The sequence below is a fragment of the Telopea speciosissima genome, chromosome 11 (genome assembly GCF_018873765.1).
Source record: "Telopea speciosissima isolate NSW1024214 ecotype Mountain lineage chromosome 11, Tspe_v1, whole genome shotgun sequence".
Lineage (NCBI taxonomy): Eukaryota > Viridiplantae > Streptophyta > Magnoliopsida > Proteales > Proteaceae > Telopea > Telopea speciosissima.
Window position 1 is genome coordinate 51,158,626 of NC_057926.1, and position 24,551 is coordinate 51,183,176.

General features: G+C 39.0%; 3 protein-coding genes across 3 annotated transcripts in view; 2 read left to right on the forward strand and 1 right to left on the reverse strand.

Moving 5' to 3' along the window:
- Positions 1–62: 62 nt before the first annotated feature.
- On the reverse strand, positions 63–23,865 carry LOC122645797. The gene is made up of 6 exons (XM_043839161.1): positions 23,845–23,865; positions 5,988–6,718; positions 4,093–4,151; positions 3,800–3,928; positions 2,386–2,521; positions 63–414 (listed from the first exon to the last, which is right to left on the reverse strand). The coding sequence occupies exons 2-6, from the start codon at positions 6,684–6,686 to the stop codon at positions 91–93; spliced, it is 1,347 nt and encodes a 448-aa protein (XP_043695096.1). The 5' UTR covers positions 6,687–6,718; positions 23,845–23,865; the 3' UTR covers positions 63–90.
- LOC122645803 (uncharacterized protein At3g17950-like) lies at positions 12,564–13,425 on the forward strand. Its single transcript, XM_043839170.1, has 2 exons — positions 12,564–12,765; positions 12,865–13,425. Exons 1-2 carry the CDS (start codon positions 12,685–12,687, stop codon positions 13,375–13,377), a joined length of 594 nt encoding a protein of 197 aa, XP_043695105.1. The 5' UTR covers positions 12,564–12,684; the 3' UTR covers positions 13,378–13,425.
- The window catches only part of LOC122645799 (cytochrome P450 CYP82D47-like), a 51,496-nt gene continuing 45,632 nt past the window's right edge, over positions 18,688–24,551 (forward strand). The window contains exon 1 of the mRNA XM_043839162.1: positions 18,688–19,644. Within this exon, the coding sequence (XP_043695097.1) occupies positions 18,688–19,644 (957 nt within the window). The remainder of the gene's footprint in view (positions 19,645–24,551) is intronic.

The following is a 24,551-nucleotide window of genomic DNA, read 5'->3' on the forward strand; positions in this document are numbered from 1 at the left end:
GTTAGAGCGAATATAAACTCTAGTATACAAAAGCCGACTAGAGGCGGCAGACAAATGAAGCAAGCCACATGAAGGTATTAGATTCATCTTTTAATTTGAGGCACTGATGTCTTTCCTTAGTTTAAGTTCTTCTGATTCATTTCTGTTGAAGAGCTTCTCAACAACTTCATCCCAGTTAGTTCCTCCACTACTGGACTTTGATCTGCTCTCTGAGGGTTCCTTCCTCGGATCCTGGGATGCCACTGAATCTGAATCTCCAATGGGCTGCTCTTCTGGGACCACAGCATGAGGCACGTTCAAGCTGACAGCTCTTTCTAACGCGTCCTTGTGTTCTATCTCAAGTGTTTTTAACCTCTCAAGCTTCTGTGCTTTCGGAGCTGTTGTCATTGTTTTGCCACTGCTCTCTTTCATTCTCTGAGAATTTAACACCAGATCAGAATTGTTTTTGTAAAGCTCAACAAAAGAAATCCAAATGAGAAAATGGACTCAGATAGTTTCACCACTTTCCCTTCCCACCCATGATACATAATACAAAAAAAATTTACCATTCTCCAAACTTGAAAAAGAGGTGGGGGGGGGGGGGGGGGAGAGGAAAATACTCGATAATAGTATCCAAGGATAGGCTTGGACAGACATCTGATGGGCTCCTTCACTTTTGGAAATGCTAATGGATGACCTTGAAAGTGGTCCTCAAAGACCAGTGCAGTGTTGGAATATGATGCAAGCAAAAGAAGCCTTAGTTCTGCCTTAAGAATGCCTTGATTCCAAAACAAGGCACATCCTTTGGAGATCGCTTGAGGATCACTCATTTACTTTTAGAAATATGAGAAAAGGTTGTGAACGATTACAGTGAGAGGTTTTGTTATACATTCACAAGCTGAACATCAACTAAAGCATTTTATAGGATTGCACTCATGTATTACAAATCTAAGCTGCTTCATACAACAATATGTAGCCTTTTTTTTTTTTTTTTGGTGAATGATCATATATACTCATTAGGATGTGTCACAAACATTAACACAATGTACGACAGAAGTTCAGCCTTGTGTACTCATTGGTGGAGTAAAAATTTGCTTAAATATAGATGGCCAGCAATAAATTTCCTAGAGACTCCACAGTTCTCTGGTCTTCAGCTTTGGCTCTTATGTCTGAATTAACATTTAATACTAGCGGGATTGTTGTCAAACACTGATTACTAGGGTTTTGTAAAAGAGAATCAGTGACTTTGACGGTTGAACCGTGTACAATTGTGGTGGTAAATTTACTTCTCCAATAGGATAACAAGGAAGATCCACAAGTTTTTGCAAAGGAATTCAATGAATGAAAGTCCCAATTCAGAAATGTCATGAAGCTATTTAGTGAGGTTGTGAGACCTTGTTAACTACTATCATCCACTCTCTTCTACTCTCTTGTAAGTGATCAAGAATCCTTTTACACGTTTGTCTCTGGATGCCCTGTTAGTAATTATCAGTCAAATTGCTGGAGTCAGCATATGTTACCATATTTATTTCATTCTAAACTACAGGTGACTGTCTGCTGCTGTCCTAGATTGCAATAAATTGCCAAGCTTCCTTCTTGAGTTTGGAAAACTTGGTTCACTTAAACTTCTAGATGTTGATGTGATTCATAGTCAACAGAGTTTTGGAAAATTGATTCACCTATATTAATATTCAATAGAGCTTGATAAGCCTTAGAACAATCAAACTCGATAGAACTTCTGGACCTTTAGTGATGCAGGAGAATCTTGGACCAGGCTGATCCAACTGGTGGACCCCACATGGCACCTACATGGACACCACTAGCATGGGCAGTCTTTATTCTATTTTATTTATTTTTATCTTTATTTTTAGAGTTATTTGACAGTTATTGCTATAGGATTTCAGTTTTTATTTCAGTTTATAGTTAGTTTAGTGGGTTGGAAGGTGTTATAACTTATAACCACCCAGCACATAGATGGTCAAAATTCAGAAGAGGAATTCTCCGCCTCTAGTCTGGATTTTTTATTCCCTTTCTCCTTATTGTATTTCCCTTTAAATAAGAGTTGTGGACAGCCTTGTAAGGTGAACAGAATTGAATGAATGAAGAATGAATTGAGTTTGTGACTGTGGGTGTGCACTCTTCTCTCTCTCTCCCCCCCCCCCCCCTTCTTCTTCTTCTCACGGTTTCTTCTCTTCCCCCCCCCCTCTTTGCAATTCTGATTTCTTTCTGGTTCTCTTTTCTCCTTTCCAGTCCCACATCATTTAGACTTGGCAACAAACAATATTTTAATTGAGGACAACTTATGTGGCAACTAATTTTGTGAAATAATTGAGAACGAAATGTAGCTACTTTAGCTACAAAATACCAGAAGCACGTAATAGATTGTTGAAATTACTTGGCACTTACTTGTAAAGCCTTTTCTGTTTCTCTTTCTATCCAAATAATGGCATGATCTGATGTGGCACTTGCTGATAACACAATATGTTCAAATCTTTCATCAACTGGAATAGCAGTCTTCACTTCTGGAGGAAATCTCCCACATCTGCGTATTTCAAATGTCAAGGAACTCTGTTTCACAATATTGCACAATCTTTCACAAACTAAAAAACCATAAAAAGAAGTTACGCAACAGGATATGAATGAGACATGATGATTATGGAAAACCATGTCCTACTTTTACCCCACAAGAAATACGTCATTTTACATTTAAATTGCGATAACATGTAATTATTTCATTATGAATACTATGGTTACATGCAACATAAATTTTAGACGATACCCATTGTCCATCGAGAATTTTCTAAAGATGCTTAGTTATGGCTTCAGTGTCCACAAAAGCAGTGCAAATCTACTCAGGAATAAACACATTAGAGGTGAAGCATTAAGCAATATTGATATAATTAGCTCCAGTGAAAGATCAGGTTATGAAAAGATATGTGGAGTTACTGATAATAGGGCTGGTAAGAAATTCCAAGTTACCATATGAGCATTGAAGAGTGTCATGTAAGGAGATGTAGCCCAACAGGTTTATTTCTGCATTCGCATTTTACTAATGTTTAGTAATATCTCACAGGAATCATTGCAACCCTTCTTCACGAATGCAATATTCAGTTATCTGTTGGAAAGATAAGTGATATTTGTGAATAATGAGAGAAGTCACAATGGAGCTTCAGGTAGGCGTAGATTGAAGCCACCTCTCCAACCAAGATTTTAGGCCCATTGGCCCCATTCAAAAAGGTATGATACCTGATACCCAAAAGTTGTTAACTAGATGATATTTCGAGTAAAATCTACCCGAGAGATGATTAACACCTATAATTTGGCTATCGAAATTAATTCAATAGATCACATCCTTGACTATATCCGTAGCATATATCTCACTGGACATATCCAATGCTAGTGCCATCTAAAAGCACTGGTGAGTACTGTTCAATTCCTGTGTCAGCCTACTACTCTTGTAACCCAAAGAAGGAAAGGAGAGACTATGATTAGGTCATTAAATAAACTGAGACGAGCAGAGATTTACCCAGCTGGGTCAGGCTCATAGGTTCATTCCTGTTCATTTTTGTACTCAAATCCAGCAATCATATTGGACATCTGCATGCCCATAACTCAGATCCACAAGGAAATCCTGACGAGGCATATGTTGGGTTCACTCAAACCAAAATAAGGATTAGACTGTAGCCCAAAACTTCACATGAAATCTACAAATAATCTCATACATAGTAGAGTTTCTTCTCACACTGACATGCACATTAAGAACAAGCTTTTAACAATAATTTTATAATATATATCCTTTTGACATACAAGGTTCTAGTACCTGCAGAATTTCCTCTCCACAATATGATACATCCGTCCAGGGGCATAAAGTCTTCTTGGGTCCCTTAACTTCCTGCCTTCTGGTATGAAGGTGTCTCTCACGCAAACCGCAAACAATAAACACGGCAAACTGTCCAAAGCATTAAGACCTGATTTAAGAGATAACTATAATTTATTTCGTTACGCAATGAGATAACAAGGCTTTCTGTTACCTCATGCAGACGATGGAATACAGAAATAAAGAAAATACTGAAGAGATGACTAACTCCTAAATCCAGACACAAGATAACTAACCAGAAGAGTGATTTAAAAATATCTTGTAAGGGCGTTGCAGTTCTTGGTAAAAAATCATCCTGGATGGCAGCATAGTAGTTTATCACTGTCAATTTGCATATTGGATGGACAAATAAAAAATAAGACAGATGGTTAAATAAAAAATGTAGGTAACTAGTGAAACATGAATGAGAGCTAAAAGCCAGAAAACTGGACAAAGAAACAGAACGAGAAAATTTTATACCTGGGTCGTTTAGGAGTGATGCTTCACACATACAAAACTATAAAGGCACAAAAGATCAACACATTTTTTTCTTTAAATTGATCGCAGAAGGTTAACAAATTCCAAAATATTTATGTTCACTAATGCCAGAAACAACCAAAACAAAGGTGCTTTAGATTAATAAAAAAAAGAAAAAAAGAAAAAAGGTGCTTTAGATAGCTTATCTATATTGTCAACAAAATCAGCCCTTTGTATAGGCTGGTGAGGGACAATTTTATTAACCAAGAAAGATGCCCTTTTGAGTCCTAACTTATAACTGGTGGAAAGCTCACTAGCAAAGAAGATGAAGCATTGCAGTGAAAGACTAGATTATCCCAAACAAAAAATTTTCTTCCAATGGTGCCGCTCTATGTTCATTCGCCATTGCACTTAGGTTCAAGCAACACAATTGCTAGTTGTATGAGGCAAGAATAGGTAGAAATAATGTGAAGCTTGACACATAATCAAATGGGGAAAAAAGCTTGAAAAAAAAATTATGTGAAGCTTGAATGGGGAAGCATATTTTAATGAAACAGCATGATTGTAATATTATGCCTAGCTTATATTGTGCAAACTTAGATTTCAATATCTTGAATCTAGAATGTGCAAACACCATAAACAATGAAAACTAATTTGTCGGAATATTTGTTCTAGGGGGTTCATCCTGGGTGGTAGAGGAAGCCTTAAATGATAGACAGGAACATAAGAAAAATGCGAATCAGGAGAAAGCACTCACATTTAGAAGCTTCATGGAGATACAGCATAACCAAGAGCTCAATTATGAAATGACGACATCAGAAACTAGAATAAAAAGTCAAACAAAGGTCAAAGATACAACGAAAATGTCACAGAAAACAATCGGACTGGGCTCCTCTACGGCGCAGGGGTGCGCCACACATGTTGTGGCGCAGCAGGGGAGCTCACCACATGGACGAGCTCCCATTTGGAAATCCAGAAATCCTCCTGTACATCGCATGTGCATCACGCTCAGCTTCCCCAGCTCGATCCACGCCGTTCAAATGGGAGCCGCTCATCCACATGGCGAGCTCCCCAGCCTTGTGGCGCACCCCTGCGCCGTAGAGGAGCCCGATCAAAAACACTCAACTCCCAAGTAAAATGTTGTTTTCCCACCTAGGAAAGGAAGTCAATGAGGAACTAAGAAAAAAGAAAAAGGTAGAAAATCTTGAGCAGATCGCATCAGTATAGACAGCCAAGTTCTACCTGGAGCGAATGTTGGTACAGAAGTCCACATCTATGAGATTACGCAATAGATAATATAGTGGATTAATCAACAAACAGGACTGGGGAGAATTAAGCTAACTAGGAGCTAAAATTGGTGTCTAGGAAAGAAAATATGTGACCGACCTCAAAGACTTGTGCACTTATCTGCTTAAACTCTAGAATAGTTGATGAACATGTTTGAGTGGTGATATTCAAAAGATCAATCACTTTGATGACTCTCTTTGGACAATTAAGGGCTTCGCAGATAAGGGAGGAAAAGGAGAAATTTTGACTCATCAAACCAGCATCCTGAATTCTAAATTAGCGCAGAAAAAGTAGTAAAACCCAAATAATTTCATACCAAAACCCATAGCCATTTCAGTTACCAGACATTTAGCTGAGCAAAGGAACAAGTGAGCTACCATTTTTTTACCTGCAACACAACAGAGTAAATAATATCCGCATACTTGACCGCCAAATTAAGCGACATACACCTTGCAGGAGCAATCGCATAAGCCCTTACAAGATTCCTCGGAATTCCACCGAGACGATCCCGATGATTGACAACCACTATCGCCAGCAGCGCAGCCACTCCAGAACCCAAAGAATGCCCAGCAAAAATCATCTTATAAGAAGACCCATTATCGATCCACAACTGCTTCAACGTCTCCGATTCCTTGTTGAGCAACCAAATCGCCGATTTCAACAACCCGTGATGAACATACCCACCATCGAACATTTGCATTCCAATCTTGTTATCAAGCAAGACCTTGTAATCGCTCTCCTTGGCGAGATTGAGACCACGAATTGCGAGTATGATTTCGTGGTGTTCATGGTCAATGTAAATGAGGTAAGGAGGTGCGTGACCTTGAGTTTCCTCATAAGTGACGCGTTTGACGACCCAGTCTGGGTTTAGGCGGTAGCCACCGCTAGGTGGGAACTTGGGGTTGCGGAGGTCTTCTTCGTATACGGCAAGGATAACACGGCAGATGCGAGGGACGGGTTCGAACTCGTCAGGGGTGGCGGGTGGCCAAGTGACGCTATCGTCGGAGCCCACGTATGTGCAGCGCTTCCATGCCCAGCGAGAACAGCCCAAGCACAAAACGCACTCGGCGCCGCACGCGACTGACATTCTTTAACAGTTCAGCCTTGGGTGTTGTTAGTAGTTAAGTGGGTTCTGTTCTGTGCTTCTGCTGTTTATATATGTAATGGAACGAAGACGATGAGCAAGAGAGAGAGAGAGAGAGAACACGAACGAACGAGCTATAAAAAGGCATATGGAGGTCGGAGACTTGGTGCTTTGGAGTAGAGCAAGGAAGGAAACGAGAAGGTTCAGGGAAATTCTTGGTTATGGGTAGCTGTACTGGGACACGGAATTAAAGCTTTTGATTAAAAAAAAAAAAGAGATTAGATCGAGATTGGGATTACCTGTCCTGAATCCTGTGCTTTCCTGGCGTCGATTGTCATCTTTAAGTATGGATTAAGAAATCATATTAGGATTAAGACTAGAATTAAGATCAGGATTAGAGTCAATTGCCGTGGCGGTCCAGGACTGTCAAAAGTTGGTCTGCAATTCTGCAGCAACTCTGCATTGATAGGCTGACCGGATCGGACCGCTTAGGTCCAAATCCGGATTTTCCGTGCTTGGGTGGCAGTAAAGTGGTTCTAAATTAATTACAGAGAAAGATAAAAAATTATCACCTCCAGTTCTCTGTTTGGCCCAATTCTTCAGTGCCTGATATTAGGGGGGTGGATCCCATCTGGGCAGAGTGTTTAGGTAGGGTAGAGTGATCATTGCACCCATTTATTATATTTTTTTTGATAAATTCCCCTTATTATAAGCACCGGGGGAATTCAGCTGAGCAGGACACTGGAGGGGACAAATATTCAAAAGATCTCTCACAAATTAAATAGAAAGCAATTTCATTTGCCTGATTTTGAAATTTGTAATATGGGCTCATGTTCTCTGTGCCGCAGCGTAGGCTGCACCCAGACACATGGGCCTACCACTCAAGGGGTAGGGTGGTCATTGCACCCACCCCTATGTGTCTGGGCGTAGCTTGCACCCCCGGCACAGAGAACATTCTCCCTAAAAAAGAAACACCATTCCCGTGTTAATGGTGGCCAGTGAGAGTGGATTCCCTATCTTAATGTAAAGTGACAAAACGCACATGTATCTTCACATTTTGTGCCCTTTGTTTTTTGGCAAAGAAGCTTTATTCAACTTAAAATACTTGAATTTTAATAAAAAAAAATACAAAAAAACCCTTGGAATGGAACGAATTCTATCTGAGGAAGGTACAAAGGAAGAAAAAAAAAGAAGTAATCCATCAAACGTGAGAAAGACATAAAGAGGAAACTCCAAAAGCTAATTGGTGAGGTTCCACATTGAAAAAACAAGGAATATAACCAAAAGAAAAGACAAGAATAAAATGATGAGCTAACAAAGATATAGGAAAAAGAATTCTGTGTGGGAGTGTGGCCTACACCAGCATTTTCATGAGTCTATCTCCGTTCTCTTTATATGAAAAGATATATTTGTCCTCTTATTTTGAAGAGGAGAGAGATAATCACATGGGAGTGTTAACGTAGGCCACACTCCCGAACAGAAAACTCCTTCCCAAAAGATATATCCTCAATTAAGAGGTTAGTAATGTCAAAAAAGATATTAAAAAAAACCAAAAAATTAAGCCGTCAGTAACGCAATACTATTTGGACCAACAGATAACAACCCACTTGGTTAAGGATGTGTCATGACTTTTTCTTCACCTGTCAAGACATTTTAAATGATAGAGAACGCGGGGATGGGGGGGGGTTGATATTATGGATACTTAGAGGAAATGAGGATGATATTTACTCCAAAAAAATTGATGGAAAAGTATCCCAAGGTCCATCTCTTTAGAGTTTAGAAGTGAAGTGAGCGAAATACCAATGTAATTATTTTTTGGGAAAAAGAAAACTGATCGTGTACCCTGCGTGGTTCCTTCGCTTAGACATAGAAACACGTGAAAGTTCTGTACTACCTCCATGGAAAGACGAAAATCCTATCTAGAACGATGTATGTGTATGAAACATATGTTTAGGTCCAAATTGAGACTTAAAAGTAAAAACAAATTAAATAAATTTACATGATATAAATCCACTACAAAACACAAGAAACTGTATATAGAATACCATGTTTAAGGAATTCTCAATTGTTTTAGTATATATAATCGGTTGAATAGCATATCGGTGCTAATCAGTTTAAGTCAGACTCAATGACTTAATAAACATCTTTTGCTTTTTAAAATTAAAGCCGAACTGATTAATAAATAATTTATCAATTCCAATTTAAATGGATTGACTCAATTTCTTTCGATTTATAATTGACACTCTTTATACTGTCCCAAGTATTATTAATGCCCCAGTTGTAAAGTGGAAGAAGGATGTTTACTGATTAGCAGTTAGAAATAGGGAAAAAGAATGCTACCGGCCGTGCGCCTAGCATTGCATCACGTCTACACACAAATTATCTTGTTGGCCAAAAAATGATCGTCTTGTCCCCATGTAAAAGAGGTTTCTATGTGTGATCGCCACACAAGACACACGACTAGATAGCGTTCTATTAGATCTCCACGGCACGGCCAGATTATTCAGCATGGCTGGGATACAGAGGACCGACCAATTGATACCATATAGTCATTTAAAGCACACCTGCTTTCGTACTCATCAGAGCTTCCATGGCTAGTTTGCTTTTAATACTTTGGTTCTTTATTTCGCAAACCCATTACAATAAAAAGATCGTAATTCACAGTTGAGGCTCATAGTTATAAGAATTATAAGATAGAAATGAAGAAATCTAATTTCTAAATCTGTTTGTTTCGTTGTAAAATTTTTTGTTCAAATGATAGTTGCATCTTCTTCTTTTTTTCTAATTTATATATTTTACATTTAAAAAAATGAAAATCTTAGTCTACTTTTTTTAAAAGAAAATTCCTATTTTACAAGAAAAAAAATTCTTTTCTATCTATTTTACATGGAAACAAACGGAATCAAAGAGAAAAATCTTATTGAACTCAAAGTTGATGAAAACGAAATTGGAACCTTATTATTCTATAGAAATTGTTTGGTTTGCTTTTTGTACCTAATTTCAGTGAAATGGAAATCAAATCGAATTAAAATTCTGAAATTAGTGAGGAGTTGTTTTAGAATTTTTATTTCATTTGATTTCACTCTTGCTCTTTAATGATCACATGGTTAATTTGATGGGCAAAATAGTAATTTCATGTTAAAAATAAAACACTACTCTTCTTCTTCTCCTAATGGTCTCACCACCACCATGCCATCACTACCCCGCCAATGCCAATGCCACCAGTGTCACTACCACCATTGCTACCATTGCCACCACCACCACCGCCACCACCTCCCACCCCCACCACCACCCTTCCCAAAGAAATATAGAAAATCTAGTCTCAAAAATTGAACTATCAAATGAAATTTTTTATTCTTGAAATATTTTATATTGAGACAACCATAACAATTTCAATTTTTTGACAAAAATCTATTTGTTGATTATTTCATGACATCAATCCAAAATTGAAATAGACATCACCCAAATAAGACCTATAAAACACACACACACACACACACACACACACGCGCGCGCACACACTCTCTCTCTCAAACGTACTTTTTTTTTTTGGGTGATCATCAAAGTCCCTTGTGCTTTAAAGGCTTCCTTGAACCTACCACGAGAGTATAGTCTTCAACAGGAAATAAGGTCTCACCTAATTCAAAGGTATTTTAGACCACAAATTTATAGCATATACTTTGCCATTATGCCAATGCCTTTCTTCATTTCTTTGAAGGGGAAAATTTTGTTGCAACCCAGATTGATTAAAAAGAAGTTGTAATCTTAGTTTTTTTTTATCTTTTTCGTATATCACACTTTTTTTTGTCCTCCAAAAAGAGTATTATGTCATTCCAAATATGCACTCAATAAAGGTATAAAATAATGCTAAGTTTTATAATGACATAATGATATGTTACCTTCAAATTATTTTGAAAAATCATTTTTAACCCTTATCTTAGATAACTTTTGAGAATAAAATAAGGGGTAAAAAAGTCTTTAAAACTCGACAAATTCTTTTAATTGCCCATTGTTTTATTCTAGAAAGTGCTTTTGAAACAATCTTATCATTATGTCATTATAAAAAACTGTTAGTGTCTTACACATTTTGCAGTATTTACCTTTATTAAAAACTAAATGATTCCAGAGTGGGGAGGAATTTACATGCCTCATCAATGACGGTGCAAAGAATGGTATCATCTAGATGAACCCATATGAGTCAAAACAAGGGTGAGAAAATATGCTTACCTCATCAATGATATTGTAGAGAATGGTATCATTTGCAGGGGCCCACATGGGTCAAAACATGAGAGAGAGAGAGAGAGACAGTCCCATGGCTCATTATGTGAGAAGACATGGTCATACTTTGGCTGGGTTTACAACCCTAATTCCTTTGTTTGTCATAGGACTAGATAACTTCTCAAGGGGTTAGCACAGCTGGCTTGGAGGGGACATAAGACTCCGCCTCAGGAAGCGAGGTCTCGTGATCAAACCTTCGCCGCTGCATAATTTCTTAGGACCACCTGCCTAAAGCTCACTAGGGCCCAGAAACTCCCAGTTCGTGCGTGGCGCGGGGGTAATGTACAAGCCCAGAGGGGATTTAGTCGGCCTAAAGTTGAATACCCCTCCTGTCTCCCAAAAAAAAAAAACCTTTTCATATCAACGTTTGTTTTTCTGGTTACTCACAAATCAACATTGGGACTATGTATGCCCAATTCTCAAAGATAAAATACTTAAGAGTAGGCTCACTAAAGTACCAAATTATCCATACTTGTCCATCAGTTCAATTCCGATCCCACAGGCTAGATGGGCCGAGGTCCACCTCATCTGTAAATATGGTAGATTAGGATTTACCGGCTAGATGGGTTGAGCCCATTAAAGTAACCACCTTATCTGTGTTTGGCACCAAGGTTCAAGAACACTGAAGGGAGTATCGGTATCCCTCTGTATGATAGATCTAATTGGAGGCAAGGTTTCAAAACTCGGAATCAGGTATAAGATTGATCTCCATTGATTCCTATTCGAGTAGTCCCAAAATCGGCCCTATGCAATTCCAAGCAAGGTTTATCATACAATATCTGTGGTTGTATCAGTCTCATATCAATACCAATACAGATCGGCCGTATCGGGTTGGATTGAACCAACAGTATACCCTAAAAAACACAGTTACTATTTATTTTTTGACCATTTTACCCTCCAAGGATACCGATGATTCCGAGTTGAAGCAGTCTACTCTGCTATTCCGATTCAAGTTCTAAAACTTTGGGTGGAGGGGTGTTAGACAATATATTGACTCTTCTACCACTCTTCTACTATGATCCAAACTGTTGTCCAACAAAACTGTACTAAGATGAATTGCTAAATGATCTTCCTTTTGCAGAGTTTTATGGGTAGCACATGGTAGTGGAATGAAATGTATGAACCCTATCAGAGACATTGTCAACAAAGTTAGGTGAACCGTACCAAACAAGTAGCTACACACATAATGGTACAATTGAGTCTTGCATTAGAAGAATAACTAGAGTTGGTATCAAATTTTATTGTTAAAGGCCTGATAAGGTTCTTATTCTGGGCTAAATTGATACAAATCCGGTGTGTCTGTGAAATGTTCACTAGAATGCTTGAACCAAACAGTGTGGTAGTGGAATAATAGGAAACTTACCTTCTAAGGGTGTGTGTTCATGTCATTTTCTTTACCAGATAAAATCCATAGATGAGTATTACTATTGAGTGGTGATCGCATGCATTTGAAACCTTTGGATTTACTATGTATGATGGAACTTGGAAGGACCAGGTGGCCCACTAATACATCGAAACATAGCATTCTTAAATTGGGTTCTTTAAATATGATATCCTTCGCTTGAGATGAGCCCTAAAATCCTAGAAAATCCAATCCATCTTAAGCTATCCCAAAACCATCACCATCTAGCCAAAGTCCTTATCCTATTTACAATCCAAAAAAGCAAAAAAAACCCACCGACCTTCTCTCTCTCTCTCTGGGTCTGCAGAAGAAAGAAGGGATATGTTGGATCCAGAGCAAGATTTGCTTCCACAATCATCTCCATCTATCTCTTCTGTTTCTTCATCTGATCTTGACACTGAGGTAAGAGCATTTCACGAAAGAAGAAAAAAAGAACTGGGTTTCTTGTTTTACCTATTTTTAGTGTAAAATTAAAAGTAATTTTTGTTTCTGTTGTTGCAGTCAACAGGGTCGTTTTTCCATGACAGGAGCACGACCTTAGGTACGTTAATGGGAGTAAGTTTCCCGGCAATTGCTGCCAGAGTTCCTTCACAGAGAGAGAACCATGTTGGTGTTGCCATTGTCGGTGGTGGTGATGGTGGTGGCGCCACCGACCGGCGTACTGGGGGAAAAAGCAAGAGGGTGGTGGCGACGGTTGCGGCAGCGTCTGATTGGAAGAGGAGGAGGATGAGGAGACGGTGGTGGAATCTGTGCAGAGACGATTCGGCCAAGCCTGCCTCATTGGCCGACTTCCTTGAGGTTGAACGCAGATTCGGAGATGGGGCATTTTACGGTGAGGCAGCGGAGCTCGAGAGTGTGGTGCCTCGGTCGTCTGCGCCTGGGAATGGACGGCTCTTGTTTGCCGATGGTAGGGTTCTTCCTCCATCTCAGGAAGAAGCGCCACCGCCGACCGCTGGTACTCTTTATAGACTCCCGGTGTTGCTCACTGGAATCTGTACCGGCGGTGGGGAGTAAATCATGTAATTTTCGTTGTTTCTTTCCTAATTTTTCCCCCTTTATTCATTTCATCGCTATTCAAGAATTTTAAGTATTAACAGTTTAACACCCCTCTCAAGGTGTTAAATAAGTTTCGTTTTTTTAATTTATTTTTAAAAATCTTTATATGTCTCATTTTTAAAGAGCTTTTAAGGATAAGATAAGAAACAAATAAAAGAAGGAACACTCTTCCTTACTAAATTAGAAAGAAAAGAAGGCAAAAGGAGAAAAGGGTAATTTTAGTTCAACCCTAAGTGGTGGTATGATTTCATGTACATGTTCTAATTTTCCCAAACTAGTAGCCATATGGATTTAGGTTTTGATATCGTATTGACAGGCAAATACCCATACAGATCATGGTATCGGTATTGCCAGAGAGTAAGATGATTCAAAATCGGTGGAATTAGTATTTTTGGGGTTAAAATGGTCTGATCCAATAGAGACCATACAACCACAAATATCGTATACTAAAACCTTGATTAGTCCTGCAAGAACTCAAAAGGTAGTGTCAGTGCGTGTATTTACGATAACATTCAAGGCCATTAAGATTTTGATATATCATCGAAATAATCCGAAACGATATTGAAATGGCATTGACATGGCCAAAATAGTTAAATGGGTAAAATTTAACATTGAAATGGCTGAAATGACATCAAAATATGATGGTTTGAAGTGAAAAAAAAATTGAAACATGAATCCCTCAATTCCTATGCCATTTTATAAAGCAAAACATTTCATCGAAATTTTGAAGTATGACATGTGAATCGTATAAGACTCAGTTTTTCTTAAGCCATCGTGAATGAGAATTCATTCTTATTCCCTGTGGGGCTTTAAATCTACACTGAGAGGTATCGAGTGAGCATTTTAAAGAATATACTAAAATCTTATAGGGATTTATGAAATCTAAGATGGTGTGTTGAATGGTGAAGATAAACTTTCTTTAACGTACTATATGAATGATTTAAAGCCTCATTGAGTTTTATAGAAAGGATAGGGAGAGAATAAAAGAACAAAGAAGAGCTCCTACCATATTTAATACAGTAAGAAATATAAAATTTAATTTTACTAAGAAAAATAAAAACTATAAAATTTTTAAAAAATTTAAAACATCGAGGTACCAGACCGAGGGAAAATTACAGAGACTGCATAGCATCCTTATGGTCTTATGTCATTGGTCTGCTTCCCCGAAAAAACAAATGTCATTGGTTTTGTGTCGGTGGCTTCGAATCTTATTTCTTAATCATATTCCCAACCACTTTACTCTCTTTTTTCCCACTTTCCTTTCTCTTTCTCTTATTAAAATGAACAAGTCAAAGCTGAAAGTTGAATCATCTCTTAAGAGCTGGTAATTATAAAAAGCCCGAGTTCTCAATACCATAATATTGATTTTGAACTCATACAATCATCATTTTGGAGGGAAAGGAGGAAAATGGGAAAATCGAAGCCTTTGTTTGGCACAATGGATTCGATATAACTCATATGACTGACCTTGGAGGGCCTTGGATGGTACTTATACAAAGACATAATCTAGGTTTGCCCAATTACAGGCATTGTGTTCCATGTAGTGTGGATTCCATATGATTGACTCTGGAGGGCTTTGGATTGTACTTGTACAAGGACATGATCCAGTCTTGCCCAATTACAAGCATCATACTCCATGGAGCTTTGGTGCCTCCACGGCCTTGCTCTTTTTAATGTGAGAACAATAGTAGATTCCATATGATTGACCCTAGAGGGCTCTGGACGGTATTTGTTCAAGGACATGATTCGTAATCGGATTGGACCACCCCTTCTGAGCTAGTACTTGCAGAAATTAATGGTTGACAAGCACAGACCTGCCTTCATCGTCCAATAAGGTATCCAATAAGTACTTGTCATTAGCAGCTGAGAGTTGGCCAAGGCCCAAGGAGTTGTTATTTACCAAGAAAGCCCCTCGCAAGTATGATCACACATTGTTTGGATACTTCACCACCATGACCATGGCCATGGCATATAATTGGCCTAACCTTCAGCAACACTTTTATTGTTGTTGGCATGGCTGACAAGCACCAATTGATTGAGTCCGGATCTCGTCCTTGTACTCAAGGACGTGAACTTAATTCCTTTGTACACTAGCTGGCGATGCGTGGCACACCTATAATTGGTTACCTTCTCCACCTTCCTTTGTTACTTTTTGTTTATTTTTTTTGGAAAAAAAAATCTCTACTTGGTGGTGTTTCCTACACCCTCTCACAGGCACCGTGAGATAACGCCTCTGCCCCTTGGGTAGACACCCAGGCATGTTCACCCATTGGCCCAGACGCTTGAATAGAAACCATGCGACCAAGTAGAGATCTCTTGCCCATTTTTTAAATCCTGCAAAGAAATGGAACCCACATTCTTTATTTATTTTTGGATAATTTATATATACCACCCCCAAGGTTTAATGAAAGTATAATTTTACCCCTCAATTTTGGATAATTCTTCGTATCCTCCCTGAGGTTTACAAACGTTAACAAATATACCCATTCCAGCAGTACATGACTAAGAATGTTAAAAATATGTTGTGAACTGACTAAATTGCCCTTACAAGAAGAAAAAGGAAAAAAAAAAAAAGCAGCCTGCAACTCATCTTCCCCAAAATCGATTGGGGAAGATGAATTGCAGGTATGGGAAACACCATGGAAACCGAGACAATGGGACGACTCTTCCCTTGCATCACCACCATTCTAATGGCAGAGCTGATATGAATCGTTATCCTCTCCTGTTACAGCACTGTGTTGTAACGCATCGTGCGGTGCTGCAGAGGCCATGTGGCACAGTGGGCCCCACATGATGCACATGATCTCTGCAGCTGTCGCTAGGGATGTAAATGGATAACCGAAATCCGAATCCGAATTCGCATCCGTATTCGTTTAGGGGCATCCGTATTCGTTTACAGATATCCGGAAAATAATCCGAATACTCCGATTAAAATCCGTCCGAAAAAAAATCCGAATACTTAATAATAAAAAATTAAGTAAATAATGATTTTTAGGGTTTTTGAAGATTAAACAAGTTCTAGAATATGATGAAAAGAGAATCATGATCTAAGAGATATGGATTGAAAGAGAATTGTATCCGCTAGGGGGAGGAAGGTCCGGGTTACACAAGGCAGAAATGTAAACGGATGGTCGAAAATCCGAATCCGATCCGCATCCGAATCCGTTTAGAGGTATCCGTATTCGGCCAGGGAATATCCGGCTCCGATCACATCCGATCCGTATCCGATCCGAATCCGATCCGTTTACATCCCTAGCTGTCGCATGATGCGTTACAGCACCGTGCTGTAACAGGAGAGGATAAAAATTGGAGCTGATATAGGAGATCGTTTGCCGGAGAAGACCTACAAATTGTGGAAGATTCAAGCATCTAGTTTTCGTCTTTCTCTCTCTCTCTCTCTCTATTTCTCGCGAGTTAGAAGCTCGGTTATGGTTCTCAGTTTAAGGTTCAGTTCACTAGAGTTTGAAAGGGGATTTCGGGGATCGTGATCGTCTATGGCGTGCTGCTCGTAGTGGCCTAAGCGGCACACAAACAGGGTGCAGTGAAATTACCGCCTTACCCTACAAGGGCAAGGTGCTCTGCGGGGGTAAGGCGGTCATTGCGCTGCGTGCACCGCTCAGACCACTACGGGCAGCGTGCCATAGAGGATCTGAATTGGGTTTGCGGCTGCTAGATTCTCGTTTTTGAAGTGAACACGAGAGAGGAAGAGTAAAAATTGGTGTGCTGATATTTGTTTCTTCAGTGTTCTAATCGGAAGTTCCCTTTTCATCTCTGGTCTGGTGAATCTTGGTCGGATCTCCGATTTCAACGATTCATTCTTTTACTTTCTGGCGGAATCGATTCATCTTCAATCTGTGGAAGTATTACGGTTCATACTGTAATCTGTCTTTTCCGAAGCAAGATATCTAAAAGGTTTTCGAATTTGTCTAACTTTGGATTTCAGCATTTCATCGAATCTCTCTATCTCAGGTATTTTCTTCTTCAATTTTCGTTTTAATTACATTTTCTTTTTGGAGATGATGAAAAACTACCGCTAAGAAGAAAGAAAACCTTACAGATTGTCTGAGATACAACTACTATGACTACCTCTGCAATAGACAAAAGCATATGCTTATCAAATATAGATTTAGAAGGTAACCATTCATAGAAAAGTATATATAGGTCTCCATGAGGCACGTATATAATCGGGTCGGATAGGGGGATTATCATATTCGTACCCGATTAATTTGAACGAATTCCAAAAAGAATGCCCCTTGACCTTCTCCATTTAAGATCGGTTTAGTTTTGCACAAGCAAGACCATGATTCCTTATACAATGTATTCATTGGCATCCACACTTAAGGCTGCTGTCCATCCCTTTTGATTGAACCATTTTAAGCTCTACAATGAAGATTATAATGAATCAGGACTTGTTAAACAATCAAACTATATATTTAGGCGTAAATATTATAATTTTGTTTATTAGGTGTACATATTTGTATTTTTGCTCCCGAATTTTTATAGAGTAATCATATTAAACATGTATTAAATAGATATCTTATTACGTCGAATTTTTGAAAAGTGTTATTGTTGTACGTATCCGTTCCCATATTATTGCCGTTCCCGAATTTACCAACTATGACCACAAGTAGTACCTGAGTTGCAATGAGATTAAATAAAAAATTAAAATTAAAAAACAATCCAAATAATGGATGTTAAAATGTTAGTTAAAAAGAGAAGTAGGAATAGAATTAAATAATAAATGATAGAGAAAAAAGAGGTAGACTTGTTATAGGATCGTGATCCTCTATGGCGCGCTGCCCGTAGCGGTCATAGCAGCGCACATACAAGGCATGGCGCAATGACTGCCTTTCCTCTACTGGGGTAAGACGCTCGGGTAGGGGTAAGGCGGTCATTGCACCATGCCTTGTGTGTGCACTGCTATGGCCGCTACGGGCAGGCAGGCCGTAGATGATCTGGATTGCTTGTTATGAGTCGGCAAAAAGGGTTAATAAATGATGGGGTGGAATTGTGCCATGTTATGAGAAGATAAAAGGTTAATGGAAATCCACGTGTCAGTTAATAAAGGAACAAGAACATGACATGATCCGGACTGACTCTAGTGGTTAAACGTCATTGGAGAGGATCTGAATTCTCCAATTGATGGGCTTTTACTGTCCAATTCGGCATCCATCACAATTCACGCATATGACCTATTGGAGATTGTTGATATAAAAAGGATGCTTCCTGCCCCTTCCTCTTCTCATACTCTTAAGTACTAAACCACTCATGGAGTTGCTTTTCCAACTCCAAGCCATTGGTGTTCTACTACTAGCTCTACCTCTCTTCTACTATCTATGGATCAGAAAAGCTACCTTCGTTAACAAAAGTAAGGCCACAGAGGCCCCAGAGCCACCGGGAGCATGGCCTATAATCGGCCATCTCCTTCAGGTAACAACCCCTCACCCCCTTTGTCGAACACTTGCAGCCATGGCCGACAAGTATGGACCAGCCTTCACCGTCCGATTTGGTATCCATCGAACACTCGTCATCAGCAACTGGGAGTTGGCCAAGGAGTGCTTCACCATAAACGATAAGGCTCTTTCAAGCCGTCCAAGGAGTGCCTCAAGCAACCACTTGAGCTATGATTATGCAATGTTCGCTTTCGCACCCTATGGACCTTACTGGCGTGAAGTACGCAAGTGGGTGGTTCTCGAGCTACTCTCGAACCGCCGGCTCGAGTCACTCAAGCAAGTTCGATATGTAGAGATTGACAATTTTATTAAGGATCTATATGGGCTTTGTGTGAAAAACAACAGGAATCAGATTAAGGTCGAAATGAATCGACTTTTTGGAGATCTAACCATCAATATTGCTCTAAAGATGTTAGTGGGGAAAAGATATTTCAGTGTTGTCCATGCCGAGACCAACGAAGAGGTCCAGAGGATCCAAACTACCATACATGATTTCCTTAAATTCATAGGTATCTCGGTTGCATCAGATGTGCTTCCAAGCTTCCTATCATGGTTGGATTGGGATGGGAAACAAAGGGCAATGAAGAAGTTTGCTAAGGAGTTGGACGTGCTTGCTGAGAGCTGGCTCCAAGAGCATCGGCAAAAGAGATTATCCGGGAAGGCTGATGATGATGATGACCAAGATTTCATGGATGTGATGCTTTCAATTCTTGAAAAAGATTCTCAATTATACGGCCATGATGGTGATTCAATAGTGAAGGCGACTGTACTGGTAAGTACTACGTAGTAGTGTTGTTTTCCTGCTTTCAGTTGTAGTAGAGCATTGGCCTAAGTTCTTGAGAGGAATGACCTCCCATCCACCTCCACCCCCAACAACCCTGGACCTAACTCCTCTCAGGTTCCCTGCCCGGTCAGATTCGTAGGTTCCTCTTATAGGGGGTTGGAAATGACGATCTCACCCCCTGCCCGAACACACTGCCCGGGTGGGGTGAACTCGTCATTCCGCCCTCCCTATGACAGGAACCTACGAACCTGACCGGGCAGGGAACCTGAGAGGAGAAAAATTCAACAACACCCCCCCCCCCAAAAAAATCCATTGGTATTTGTAATAAATAATTGGAAAATCGGATTTTGACTGGGGCGAGTTACCTGAGTTGAATCAAAATTTTGGAAAACCTGATCAAGATTCATGTAAACTAGGCCAGAGTAAAAAAATGACGAGACTGGGTCATAAATCGTTCGAGTAAAATAAGACTCGGTATTTTTACCGAATCATGACAAACTCCACGAGTTTCATCAGTTTTTATAAAAACCATAAAGCTGATTTACTTAGAAACTAAGTTGAGTAGACTAGTAAATCTGTATTCTAAAACAGTAAGAAACCCTCAACTCCTCGACTCCCTTCTCTTGGTTAATGTTATATAAGCAAAAGACATTGATATATGATTCTTTGCTCTTTTTTTTTTTTTTTTTGTAAGTGACTCACTTTGACTAGGGTTGATAAGGCTGAGTCACCAGGTTTTTCTGGAAGACGAGTCCAATCAGAAAACCAGGTTTTTCAACTATGATTTGTATAACTAGTGATTGCAATAGTTTTGTAATTACCACTATCCACCTCAACCTCTGAAACTGTTGCAAAACACACATGCACAAATAGGGCTCACCAAATTTAAACGGGAAGGGAGGGAGCAACAATAGCTTTGCAAGATCCATTATGTACAAGATCTTAACTAAATTCACACAATAATAAAAAAAGGAATTTTCATGTACCACCCTTGAGGTATCAAGTAATTATAATCACATTCCCAATTTTGGATAATTCTGTGTACCCCCCTGAGGTTCACAAAAGTTAACACATGCTTCCATTCCGTTAGTTTATGACTAACAACGTTAAAAACAGGGGGTGAGTTGACAAGATTGCCCTTATCTTCCCCAATTCATTTAGGGTTTGAAAAAAAAAAACTGATACTCATCTTCTCCAAATCGTTTCCCCAGAACCTGCAACTCATCTTCCCCAAACCTGCACATCACTTCCCTTTCTCCTTCTATTTCTAAAACCTAATCTAATTGCAAGTTTTGGGGAAATGATTTGAAGAAGATGAGTTTCAAATTTTTTTTCAAACCCTAAACATTTTGGGGAAAAAAAGGGCAATTTTGTCAGTTCACTCCATGTTTTTAACGTTGTTAGTTATAAAATAATGGAATGGGGGTCATGTGTTAACTTTTGTGAACCTCAGAAGGATACGCAGAATTTTCCAAAAATAGAAAGTATAATTATAATTACGTGATACCTCAGGATTGGTACGTGAAAATTTCCCTTAAAAAAAAATCCTAACTAATTATAAATTGATATCTATTTTTCAGGTTATAATGTTTGCTGCCACAGAAGCAACTGCTTCATCCCTTTCGTGGGTTCTTTCTTTGTTACTGAACCACAAGAAAGTCTTAAGAAAGGCTCAAGAAGAATTAGACTATCATGTTGGGAAGGATAGAAATGTGGAAGAAAAAGACATTGGTAAGCTTGTGTATCTCCAAGCAATAATCAAGGAAACACTTCGTCTATACCCAGCAGGACCACTCTTACTTCCCCATGAAGCCATAGAAGACTGCACTTTTTCAAGTGGTTTTGAAGTACCAAAAGGAACACGTGTGTTAGTGAACGGTTGGAAGATACACCGAGATCCACACGTGTGGTCAAACCCTTTGGATTTCGAACCAGAGAGATTTCTGACAAGCCATGCTGATGTTGATGTACGTGGAAAAAACTTTGAGTTGATTCCTTTCGGGTCGGGCAGAAGATCGTGCCCGGGGATCATGTTTGCACTGCAGACCATGAGCATGATGGTTGCCCGCTTGCTTCATGGGTTCAATCTACAAACACCCTCTGATCAGCCCGTGGATATGACTGAGGGCGCTGGTTTAACCATGCCGAAGGCATACCCATTGGAAGTCCTCCTTACCCCTCGTCTTACTTCCCATCTCTATGAATAAGTAAGATGGATTAAGTTTCACTACACCCATGGTAAAGAAGTAATCTCCACATCTAAGCATATTTAACCCTTTGGATTAGCATCAGAGGGGTATACTAGAGTCTAAGGATGACATAAGTGTACGATCCACATGGTCACAATGTTATTGGATATTATGATGTATCCATCGAATCCAAAATAAAATTTTTAATTTTAATTTGTTCGCATTTACATTTATATGGGCAATTATGTATCGAGAGGTATGACCTCAATGTGTTCGCAACAAGGGCTTGAGATAAGCTTTCTATTTGCATGATTGCCACATTATGTGTTCTTGAGAATAAAGATTTCAGATACAAATGTGGGTACTCTTTTGTAACCTGAATGAGACAGAGATACAGAGGATGTAACTTGGACCAAGCCCGAAGTTGCCCTAATTCAACTGTATTGGGCCAAGATAAAAAATTTTGGGCTGGACTCGAATTTGCTTCTTCTTGGTCCAGATAGGGCCCAAAGAATGAACAATATAAATTATCAGTAGGTAGCCCATGCAGCTTGGCTGGTAGGGCTACTCACTGCCACATGGCAACTTAGCTGCTCTCTAATTTTGTGGAAGGGCAGCTCAGAGCAATTTGTTCAATGCAATAAGTTTAACTCAATCACAAGCAGAGTTTTTCTACTTTGGACTTATCTCCACACGAGTTAAGACACCAACTTATCTCAACTTTGATATAGTACTCACTAATCACAGTAATCAAGGTTGGTATCCACTGCATGAGGCTCCCGTCACTGTGGGGTCTGGAGAGGGTCATAATGTACGCAGCTTTATCCCTGTTTTTTTAAACAAGCTGTTTTCAGACTCAAAACTGTGACCATTTGATCACAATGGAACAACCTTACCGTTGCACCAAGGCCTGCCTTATCAGGGTTGTAAGCACCTTTAACAAAATTCGAAATCAATACTTGTAGTTTCTCATTTGCATGAACCACTTAGGACTAGCAAATTGGTTGTGCTTGGGCCATGGCGAGGTAAGCCTAAGATTAGCCTTACAAAGTTGAAACATGGCCCAAGTTAGGCCACCTGCGACAGAAAATGGGCCTATACTGAATAAGGGAGGGCAACGGGATCATTTTAAGTGAGAGAGAGAGAGAGAGAGAGAGAGAGAGAGAGCTGCTAGCATATCCTACCTAGTAGCTCACCTATTTTATTTCGCTTGGTGGAGGCGTAATCCAACTTCTCTTGAACCCCTCCCCCCAAATTAAAAAAAAAAAAAGGGCTTTAAAATTTGAACGTAGTTAATCCAGACCATGTACTCTCTTTCTCTTAAATGGTCATAATTATCACATCATCATTCTTTGCGGCATAATATGATGGACCATTGAGGAAGCTCTTTCTACGTGAGCTGCGCAGAACATTTATGTCCTATCAAATGTTATTGTTAATTTTATTTTAGTTTAGAAAATTTGTTTGCAAATGACAATAGCCAGCATGATGGTTATTTTACATCATATTACCAAAAACAGTTTTTAGGGTTTGGACTTGGATTAATTGATTTATAAAACTAGAATATTAGTACCAGTCCACTAATAACTGTCATAATAATGCCTCGTGCATGAATTAAATGGTGTTTTCTTCCTTCATAATTGCATCTGGGCCACATGAGTTTAAATCTCTGGAATATATTGATCACATCTGCTTCTCCTCATGTGTGTGTTCTGATGGACTCTAATCCTTTTTTTGTTGCATAATTAAACAAGAAAGAGACATTAATGGTACGTTTATGTTCTGTAATTAATAAAATATTTTAAGGTATAAAGTAGTATAAACCTAATAAATAATGTTACATGGAGGCAAAAAGTCATAGAACCAACCCTATTATGTTGGAGCATCGACCAACAATCTCCTCATCAACCCTAATCCCTAATGCATGGTTAGTTGTACTATACCTCAGCTCTCAGTTGTCTGTTTCCATCCTTGTTTCGTTATCTTTCACATGGCCAGTGGTTAGTGGTTAGTGCTTACTCCTTTTGTTTGCACCTTATCTTATGAGATTCTAAGCTTCAAGTATATTCTCTCAATCTCCGTGTTTGATTTTGTGAAAAATTGAAGATTGTATCTTAGCCTAATCTTTTTTTTTATTCCGAAGGCACTTCTTCTAAACATGTAGAAAATAAGAACCTAAAACGATGTAGAAAAGAATAGAAATTATAAACATCCACAGTGAGATAAGATCTGTTTCACTATTAATGGAGAATAGAATTACAGTCATTCATTCTTACACCTATCTCAATTTGCACTACAAAGAAAGAACCCTTGCTACAAATTTATAGCGAAACTTTATATACGAATTTTACTGAAATACCCATATAGTCCTCAAAAACTTTTCCTTAAGGACTACTACCCTCAAACCCCTGCATGGACCTACTAGTTCGTTAAGATCTCGCCAGTACAATAGATTAATGCACAAGGTGGATCGATTTCTCCAGGCTTTGGATCCGTAAAACTCAATAAGCGACAGAATACAAGACATCATACCCCCAATAAAACTTACTTGTAACTTCTATTGTACAAACCTCTACTTGACAATTACAAAACAAGAGGAATCATTTTCTAAAATTTGGTAGATAGCTGAAAGAGCATTTGGGACCCATATGGTGAAGCCCTTTTTAAAATTTTCCGTGATAGGAATATATAGAACAAAATAAAGGA

Coding starts and splice junctions, on each gene's coding strand:
- LOC122645797 (XM_043839161.1), bottom strand. CDS start 6,686: ATGTCAGTCGCGTGCGGCGCCGAGTGCGTTTTGTGCTTGGGCTGTTCT. Junction 3,929..4,092: donor ATTTTTAAATCACTCTTCTG/GTTAGTTATCTT, acceptor TGCTTTGGACAG/TTTGCCGTGTTTATTGTTTG. Junction 415..2,385: donor AAACAGAAAAGGCTTTACAA/GTAAGTGCCAAG, acceptor TTAAATTCTCAG/AGAATGAAAGAGAGCAGTGG.
- LOC122645803 (XM_043839170.1), top strand. CDS start 12,685: ATGTTGGATCCAGAGCAAGATTTGCTTCCACAATCATCTCCATCTATC. Junction 12,766..12,864: donor CATCTGATCTTGACACTGAG/GTAAGAGCATTT, acceptor CTGTTGTTGCAG/TCAACAGGGTCGTTTTTCCA.